This window comes from Gadus macrocephalus, chromosome 21 (genome assembly GCF_031168955.1).
Source record: "Gadus macrocephalus chromosome 21, ASM3116895v1".
In the NCBI taxonomy this organism is placed as follows: Eukaryota; Metazoa; Chordata; class Actinopteri; order Gadiformes; family Gadidae; genus Gadus; species Gadus macrocephalus.
In genome coordinates, this window is record NC_082402.1 from 12,088,377 (window position 1) to 12,099,283 (window position 10,907).

General features: G+C 44.7%; 1 protein-coding gene across 1 annotated transcript in view; it reads right to left on the minus strand.

The window, feature by feature from the left end:
* Positions 1-10,543, minus strand: part of lama2 (laminin, alpha 2) — a 146,501-nt gene extending 135,958 nt beyond the window's left edge. Inside the window, 1 exon segment of the mRNA XM_060042433.1 lies at positions 10,169-10,543. Coding sequence (XP_059898416.1) covers positions 10,169-10,235 — 67 coding nt within the window. The 5' untranslated portion in view covers positions 10,236-10,543.
* Positions 10,544-10,907: the final 364 nt, after the last annotated feature.

Genomic DNA, 10,907 nt, shown 5'->3' on the forward strand with positions numbered 1-10,907 from the left:
ATCTGCCATAATTTACTTGAATTAAATTATTTTGAAATACTTTCTCGGATAATGTAAGTATGCGATTAATTAAGATTAACTAATCACAGAGCCTGTAATTAATTAGATACATTTTTTTAATCGCTTGACAGCCCTAATATATATATATATATATATATATATATATATATATATATATATATATATATATATATATATATATATATATATATAATAAAAAATAACGCGTATATATACACATATATATATAATATATATTTGTTTTTTGTTTTCCGTCACTCCTATAGAGCCTCACCATGTCCCAACCCCATCACATAAACCCTACAGCCCCCTCCCTCAGTTCCCCCTGGAGGTAGGACACAGCTGCATGGACCAGCTTTAACCAGCGCTCCCAACGGGCACGCCCCATAGATCATCGCTAGGCACAGAACACAGCGCCATCCACTGATCACAGCCCCTCCTCCTTCCTGTAGCCTTTTATTACAGCCGATCGGTCCAGAATATCAATCACAGAGGGGGGGTTTGTCCGCAGGTCTCGTTCCCAGGAGGGGGAGGGGGGGCATGTCCGAATATCAAAAAAGGGAAGACGAAAAAGAACAGCCAAATCAGGTTCAGCTGGGAAGGGACAAAGTCAAATGTTCTTTGTTGCTCGCCACAACCCCACAGAACAGATGAGAACAGAGAACAGGGCTCTTTGTTAGTCTGGCCCCAGGCGGACCGGCCTGGGGACAAAGACCCCGGTTGAGTGGCTGTATAGGAGCCGCGTTCCCCAGCGGAGCGAGGATCCTCCAGGAAAAACACAAATATGCCGCGACCGACTCTCAGGCCACCTCCTCACCCGCCCACTCATCAAAACAAGCGGCGAACCGGACCGTGTTGACGGCATAGCTCGCCTTTCACCCATGCTAGTCAATAGGGTTCAGACAAGGCCGCACACTACACACACACACACACACACACACATACGCACACACGCTGAAAGGGACACATATGCATGCACACAGGCAAACAAACATTTTTCAAGGCCCCCATTTCATGTTATTATTCAGAATTACCTGATGCAGCATCCCTTTTGTGACCCCTCATCCCAGACCATTTGTAATATTGGCTTTCATGTTCATGGCTGTTTTTGTCAGTTTCCTGCTTTCGATTGTTACGTGTGCATGTGCTCATGCATGAGTGTGTGCCCTCATCCTACCTTCCAGTAGAGAGTACCCAGAGTCATTTAGTTTGGCCTACCTTCAGGGCATCTGTTAACCCACAAGCCATCAGTGTTTTATTAGGTCTGCCTTTTCTATCGCAGTAAGGGCTGCTTAGACAAAGCCAAACACAGCTATTTCTGGTTTGCACCGACCAATTTCTCATCCAATTTCTCATCTCCGTCACCTCCATCTTAAATACATGACCCCGTCTTTTGTGGAAAAAGAACAATCAATGGGTAAAATATCGTCTTTTGCAATTACTTGTTGTTCATTTTAGGCTTCTCGTATTCTCTGGTAAAAATCCAGGAAATTTCCAGGTAACTTTCCTGTAAATCCTTCCTAACGCCATAAGACCCTCATATCTCCCTCCTATAAAGAGTTAGAAAATAAATAGTGATAAAAACGTATGTCACGGTTCTTTCCAAAAATACAAAATCCTGCATACAGGAAGTTTGGGGGTGGGGGTGAAATATTCCTCTGCGTGCCATATGACACACACAAACACACCCACACACACCAAGACACACCAGTGCAAACACATAAACACATATTTCCATTGGCATTTTCTATGCTCTGGCCTCTCTGCGGATTTGCCGAAGCAGAGAATAATGGAAATACAAAAAGAAATAATGGAAATATGAAATTACATCCAGAATATGTTTGTCTCTGTCTCTCTTTGGCTTTGGCACCCTCGCTCTCGCTCTCTCTTTCTCCCCCTTTTCACACTCGCGCTGTACTTTCAATGCAGGTTCACACACAAACATGGGCAGGAAAACATGCACGGGCACCAATCCAATCCTTTTATGACAGACGGTGGAAAGAATAATGGAAATACAAGGAAACAACAACACAAAAAAAACCTAAACAAATGTAAACACAACCTGCGCCCTGTTTTTTCAGGTTCCTCACCACATGTCTTTTCCACATGTGGCTCTCTCTCTCTCTCTCCCTCACTCACTCTTCTCTTCAGCTCTGCATCTCTGGCCTTTCTGCTCATGTCATGCACAGTTGTACAGAAATATGCACACACACACACACACACACACACGCACACAAACACACACAGAATCGTGGAGGGGTATAAATGATAAATCCATAGCTAGGCCGGCCTAATAGACCCAACACACAGATTCCTTTATCGCCTCAATCGCAGAAACAAACCAAGCCACAAAAATTCTAATGGCTTTTTGTTGTGCGTGTGTGTGTGTCTGTATGTATGTATGTATGTATGTATGTGTATGTGTATGTGTATGTGTATGTGTATGTGTGTGTGTGTGTGTGTGTGTGTGTGTGTGTGTGTGTGTGTGTGTGTGTGTGTGTGTGTGTGTGTGTGTGGGTCTCTACCAACGTGTAAGTGAGTGCATGTGGGTGTGTGTTTCTCCATGTGAAAGCTGGTTTGCGAACAGCTTGTGTGTGCAGCATACAGATTTGTCATTTAGGCTCTAAACAATAACAGCCAGGTGATGGACTGTTCTAGGGCTTCAGTCCGTCTGTCTGTCGATACTATCTATACTTTAAATGGGAGGCAAAATGTGGCACACATAAATATGGGATAATTTAAGTGCCGACCTGAGACTTATCTCTTTTACATACCGAAGGACCTGTACATTTATTACAGCTTATTGGAAATCCTTTATTTCTCTGTGTTACACATTTGCTTCCTTATCAGAGAGAGAGAGAGAGAGAGAGAGAGAGAGAGAGAGAGAGAGAGAGAGAGAGAGAGAGAGAGAGAGAGAGAGAGAGAGAGAGAGAGAGAGAGAGAGAGAGAGAGAGAGAGAGAGGAGAGAGAAAGCTGACCAGTGTGACCTGTCAATCATCCTTAAACATCCTCTAATTTTAATCACTAATAACCGCTGAATAAAACAATTAATTTGCAGTTGAGCCCTGTACACCCTGTTCAAAACCGCAACCATTGAATGAACCAATGAAAATGACAGCCTTCAACACAGGCTCCAACATTAGCCCTGGCTGATGCAGCTGCTGCTGCTTCTTTCAGCCCCCCCACAGACTCTCTTTTGACCACACAGTGTGCCGGGGTCATGATAACATTAAGGGGGTCGCAGGATGAACGACCCCTGAGTGGCCAGAGTTCATGAGTGTAAGAGGTTAGAGGTCGCTTTAATATAAAGGTCACGACACAAGGAATCCTTGTACTGCCACACACACCAACATACACACACACATGCACAGGCATATGCACATGTACAAACACACAAACACATGTATCAAATCCAGACGTAAATCTCAGACCCAAATACGCACATAGCATACACAAACAGAAGATAGTATGACATACCCATGGCCCTCACAGACAAACAGTGTTACTCATAGTAAAAGCTCAGCCAGATCCACTGTGAACGGCGTCTCTTAACCATGTGTCGAACAAGGATGTGGTGGTCTGAGCGGGTCATTATGGGCAGCCCACCAGAAAGCAGCTGGCATCAATCTAGAGGCAGACTTGAGAAGAGGCCCTGGGTCTGAGGTCTAACCCTTGACCGCATTCTAGTCTTGGCTCCAGCAAAGTCTCTGCAGAGCACTCACACAGTGCTCTGTGGAGCACGCCGCTGAGGGAGAGGTAGCATAGGCCATGAAACCCAGTTTGTCTTTTTCTCATCAACCAGTTCAAACATAAATTGGTGTCGGCTTAATCTGGAGCGGTGAAACCCTCGAAACCAGTCTCTGTACTGGATCAAGGGAATTCATATAATGGGGTTCTGAAGGAAATTCGGATATGAGTGGTGAACGAAATTCAACGTTTACCGTTTCTGTTCTAATGAGAATAAGACTTCAGAGACTTCAGACAGATGTGCCCTGTCTTTGAGAGTACCCCCCAATTTAACTATCGGCTCCCAGCCGCCAATGAAAAAGATCTGTGTGTATGTGTAAAGTGTGAGACCGCCAGGGAGAGATGGAGAGAGAAATCCTTCTGTGTTACAAAAATGGAGCCAAAAATAAAATGAGTAGCAAAACAAAAAGGTGAAATGAGAGAAGGGGCCAGGAAGGAGAGGGAGCAGAGAAGAGAGGGAATAGTGGAGAGTACAGAGGAACAAGGAGGAGGACAAACAGTCAAGGAGAGAGGGGACGAGGGGTTGGGTGGAACAGATCAACACAGTGTGTCTGTATTGACACCATGTGTTACCACAGGAAGTCCCCTGGGAAGATATAGGCATCCTGAAAGATCACAGGAGAGAACCTAGAGAGATGGAGGGGTGTGGGGGGGGGGGGTTCTATTAAGCTTTCGTTCCCTTTAGTGCAGCTGCAGACACATGAGTCAGGTCTTGAAGTTTGTGTGGTTAGTTTTTTTGCATGGTGAGGGGGTGGCTGTTTTGGCAGCTGGACATCTGTGTGTCTGGCATGCAGCATGCAGCCACAAGGTTAAAGTGTCAAACCCCTGTCCGTCAGTCTGTCTATCTGTCTATCTGTCTGTCTGTCTGTCTGTCCGGCTGACCCATCCGTCCATACATCCATCCATATGTCCATCTATCTATCTAAATTCCTATCTATCTATATGACTGACTGACTGACTGACTGACTGACTGACTGACTGACTGACTGACTGACTGACTGACTGACTGACTTCTGCCTGCCTGCCTGCCTGTCTGTCCGCCTCCATCTGAAGACCTCAGGGGTCAAAGCGTGTCTGGTTAGGATGTGCCAGCCAATCATCTGGGCTGTTTGCTTTCGGAAGTCTGAACATTTGAGCTGGAGATTGCGTAAGGCTCTTTCACCGCCACAACCAGAACATTTCACATCTAGTGTTGGTGGAAGGATATGTGATATCACACACTGCAGACATGGTTTGTTTTACTGCTTTTATTAAGTCTTATATTTCTCCAACTCAGTAATGGGCCACTTTGATTTTGAGGTGTTTATTATGTGCTTATCACATCGACGTATGTCAGCATCAGCATTTGTGTACTACAAAATTGTATTTCAGGTTTTAGTTTGAGGAAAGCACCATCCTCCATTCCATGAATACAGTTATTTAATACATAAATTAAAGTTCACACAGGGGAATACAGTTTTTTGAAAAGGCCCAGAGGTGCAGGCTATTTTCAAGCTTTACCTGTATTTTCCATATTAATATATGCATTCCTTTGTACAATATACTCCCCTAAGCAATTTTACTGCTTCTAATGTTCTTCCGATGAATTTGTGTCAACAGTTTGGGTATTTATAGGAATTGTAAGGACTTTGGATGGGAGAGTCTAAGTAATCTTTAGTGGAAGATGTAGGAAGCATCCATGCAAGCAATCACATGCACTAACACAAACACACACAAACACCCACCCACCCACCAACCCACACACACACAAACACCCACCCACGCACACGCACGCACGCACGCACGCACGCACGCGCGCGCATGCGCGCGCACACACACACACACACACACACACACACACACACACACACACACACACACACACACACACACAGACACACACACACACACACACACACACACACACACACACACTAATTCATCAAATCATGCTCTGTTTCGCATTGTCTCCGAAACAACAGTAGAACTGAACATGCAGGGGCAGCTCTTGTGATCCTGGTAGAATTAACTATTGATTTTCTCCTGAACATTATCAACGCTGCTCCCAACAACAGAAACACACATGGGTATATGCAGGCATTTATACACACGAACATACGTACACACTAGAACACTTGCCCCCACAACAGAACATGCACAAATACACGCAAACAAACAAGTGTGTGTGTGTGTGTGTGTGCACAATGCAATTATATGTTAGTAAATACCACTCATACTCATAGACAGAGTGTTTACGCACACATATAGATAACAGTGCAACTCCATAAAGCACGCACGCACGCACGCACGCACGCACGCACGCACGCACGCACGCACGCACGCACGCACACGCACACGCGCACACACACACACACACACACACACACACACACACACACACACACACACACACACACACACAAGTTCTCTCATAGTGTACGATTTGTTTTCCTGGGCTAGAACAGGCCCAAAGGGGAAAAGCTATGACATACACAATAACCAATTCACAAACAAACCTACAAAAAAGTCTTAAATATGCAAGCAAATGATGGCTAAGAGATCCATGGACAATTTGATTTGGGCCAACATATCCTCTGAAAACCGCAGCAGGGGGGGGGAATGTGTCCCACCAGACTTCAGTCTCGATGCAAATTACTTTTTTGATATCAACAAAAAAATATAAACCTTATATTGCTTTTCTTACTCTTTGAAATCAGTGGTACATCTTAGCTGTAAGCTAACATCCTCCCTGACCTACTTTAAATAATTTGACAACTTTAAATGTAGGTGTGTGTGGGGGGGGGGGTACCCACAAAAGCACACACACAAAAGCACACACACAAACACACACAGACACATGCACACACACACAGACACACACACACACACGCGCACACACACACACACACACACACACACACACACACACACACACACACACACACACACACACACACACACACACACACACACACACACAGAATCAGTGTCTTCTCAGTTCCTCTTCCCCTCTAATCCATGGAAAGGATCTTGCACCCACTTTAACTTAGCACCTGACTAAATTTAGCCGCCAAAGTATCCGTCCACCTTGACATGCACTCCCACCACCTGTTGACGACCACTCTGCGTGAGGGCGAGAAGCACATTCCCTCACTTATCAGTGGTGACGTGGAATCCAGTGACAACCTCGTAGAGACCAAAGCAGAGCAAAACCACTAAATGACAGGAATCCATAATTGATACTCCTTAGTTAGAAAGCAACCTGCCATCTCGTAGGATTACATTGAGTATGTTTTAAATGGTAAAATGAACATAAAAACATTCAGGAAAGAGGAAGACAACAGCGTACAACACAGCTGTTGCAATACACAAATAACAAGTGTTGAGCTTAGACTGTAAATCACTCCAACAACCCTTCAACCAGCCTTCCATTTTGTTCTTCCTTTCTTCCCTCCCTTCCATCCACCCATCCTACCTCCCTCCCTCTCTTCTTTCCATTCTTCCTCCCTCCCTCCCCTCTCCCTTCTTTCCATGTTTCCTTCCTTCCCTTCCTCCTTTCTTCCTTCCTCCCTTTCTTCCTTCCGCCCATCATACCTCCCTTCCTCCCTTCCATTTGTCCTTCCTTCTATCCTTTCCTCCTACTTTCCCTCCTTCGTTCCACCGTTCAGAGTCTCCATTGAGGCCCTCACACCCACCCTTCCATCGAGGATCTATTGATATTCACGATGGTTCCCTGGCTTTGGAATAGACTAAGAGAACCATCCTCTGAGGAGCTCTGTCAAATCCCATTCAGTTCAGCCAGGCTGCCATTCACATTAACATGGTTGCAAGAGATCAACATATTTTACAAGCATAATAATGATATTGGGATGAATTCACCTCATAAAAGCAGCCCTGATTTCTCTGAAGACCTAGAGGAAACCCAGTTTCTTCTTTTTCCGGCCCCATTCGGAGGTGCACACCACTGATGAGTTCAAATATTGCACTCGATTCAAATCAAACCAACTATTCATTTTAATCTCACGGAAGAGAAGCGCTGCTGCCCTGCAGTGCCACTCTAAATTGAGGACCTCTTTCTGCTGTTTTGACACAGAAGACTTGCTTAATCAAAATCATTTATTAAGTACTGTGAATAAGGACAAAAATCTTACGTCGCTGATGGAAAATCAACTTTTCTTCTGTACAATGTCTTGATCCATTGGTATAATTTGTATTTTTTTTGTGGGGGATGGTGCATGTGATATTAATAAGCTTGGGTTTTGAATGGTGAATTCTCTAGGGTGTCAGCACACCCATGCACAGTAGAGTGCTTCCATTCCCATTCATACACTTAAGCCAATGTCCCGTGCACAAGATCTGTGAGGGAACATGTCTGCACTTTCATGACTGAAATAGCATTACTATGACTATTGTTGATATTATTATAGTACCATGAATATCTTTATGACACCATTTCTAAGAGCATTGTTTTTTATCACTATCGTATCACCAATTTTAAGGGCTTGTCTTTTTATAAAGCTGCATCTTTGATCTGGTAGTACTAAAGTGTATAATATAATATATACTGGTGGGCTTATCTGTCAATCATAAACTACCACTTGTGAGGTCATTAGAGGGTCGATCTTGACATTGTTAGTAATGGCTATTCAACATTGAACACAGTGATTAAATAAGGGAGGTTTAACATAGTAATTATTAATCATATACAAACGTATAATAATGATTTATTAATGATTAGTTCCTCATTAACTAAAGGCTTATGACAGAATCTTGTGTTAATGATCAGTTCATTATTAACCGGCTTATAAAGGACTATGCCTTACTTATAGGTATATATATATATATAGACACATAAATACACATTTAGACTTCGAGCCAGTTCATCAGGGCCCGCCTCCTTCCTCCTCCTCCACCTCCTCCTCCACCTCCCTTGCTGCCTCCTCTGCTCTTGATCCTCATCCTCCAGCCTCCAACCTTCCTCCGCCTTGCTCTTCTCCGTTTCAGCACCTGCCCCCAACTCTCCCAACGTCCTCCTCTCCCCCCAGTACCCCCTCCCCCCTCCCCCCTCCCCCCTCCACCCCCACCCCCCTCCACCCTCCACCCCCACCCCCCCAATCTCTGTCCGTCTCCACGGGAGTGAGCGAGCGAGTGGCTACTGATAGGGAGCGTGGCCGCTGACATGCCTGGTAATGAGGACCCCGCACGCAGATGGCCTCTCCCTCCCCCCCCCCCCCCCCCCCCCCTGTAACCCACACACACACGCACACACATACTCAGCCTGCCTAATAGGGCGCCTTCCCTCTCACCACACACAAAACACACACTCTTGTCCTCCTCTCCGTGGGAGGTCCAAGGCGCTACTGGGTTGAACAGTGGCTGCCGACAAATAGCACAGAACCAGACAGCGAGGAACATGACGGCCGCAAGATTTGTCTTATTTTTCAGGTGACAAGTATTATTCTCTGCCCCCCCACTAGGACAACCTCCCTCCCACTGATGACAGGCAGCCGCCTCCACACAGGAACACAGGCGCCGGACGACACAAATACACACACACACACACACACACACACACACACACACACACACACACACACACACACACACACACACACACACACAAATACACACAATCGCCACTGCATTACGCTAACTGTTTAGATGAGTAAGTTGAACCAACCGGCATAATAACTCACTGGACCTGGTAGCTGTAGTCAGTGATACATTCAGGTTTGGGTTTTAGTGAGAGGCACCGGCAGAACACTGGGGTCAAGAGGAGACTTCACAATGACACACCTAACTAGGAAAAATAATGAAGTGGTGAAGTGGTGAGACTTGAGTCTGAGTGCTAGGCTGTGTCTTAATAAAGTTGGTAGAGTAGTTTCGCAGACAATAACAAGAAAATTACTTTTAACCCTGCAGGGAAATAATGGTGTTTTTATCATAGTCCCTGTTTCGTTTTGTTTTTTTTACTATTTCAGAATAAAATAAAGATACCCTTTTAGAATAAAACAGCCAAATATTTTTGAAAAATATGAAGCTAAAATAGCACAATTGAAACCACTTTGTTCAACTCAGCAAAGCTGTATTTTTTCCTAATGCCACACGAAGGTGTGTAGGGGTCACTTCCAAAGCAATCATCACCATATATAACAAGACCATAAGAGCATTGACGCTCGAACTCCAGGACAGTCGGAGAGCAGAGATATAACTTAAAGGTAGATTTATAGGCCTAGAAAGAGGTATACCTGGACATTAGTGGTGACATTTCTTGAGTTTAGCCAACTCATATTATAGAATTGTAATTACTGCGGGGGGGACTGGAGACCTTTGGAGAAACGGGACAGCCTTTGAAATAGAGGAAACTTGAGGTGCGTGGGCGAATTGATTAAAAGGGCTATCAATCGCCGCGAGGACTCACCTCTTTGCTGAGCCTGGCAGCATTGCCATAGCAACGAAGTGAGCAGCGCGAGCCACAGTCGTCCCATTTTTTAGTCGGCTATCTCCAGCACGGACGTTCCCCCGCGCGGCTCTCCTCAACTGGAAGAATTTGGAAACGGAGACAAACGATTGCAACTTTTCACAAGTTGGACTGAACACAGACGCACTCAAACACTTTCTTTCCCTCTTCCTCTATCCCTCTCCCTCTCTCTCCTTCCCTTCTGTTCTGCTTCTCCCTCCCTTCTGTTTTCCCTCCGTGGGACAGAGAAGGGGGTGGACCGGGAACAAAAGTATTAAAGAATGTTTGTTGAGTGGCGGAACAACATGTATTGACAAAAGTTATAACTCGCTCGAGCGTTTTCGTTCCCCTGTATTAATGTGAAATGTGTTTTGTAGAGGAAACGGAAGTCATTCAAAGCAGCAATAGTTCGACACATCTTGAAATACTTATCACTTTTATCAATGAAAGGGTTGTTGAGTGACAGTTTGAACTTTATTTCAGTTCTCTAGAAAGCATGACACAGCAAGACCGAGGACAACTCGATAGTAGGAAAAATAACAGAACACGACATACAATACACAAAACAAATTGTAAAGGAAGACATAGAAGTTGACCAAAAAAGTTTAGCTGGAGTCAAAAACATCTCTGCTCTGTGGCTCCTCCTACTGTCGAACTGTTAACATTCTCCAAACTAAAGCGTTAGGAAACTCAACTTCTT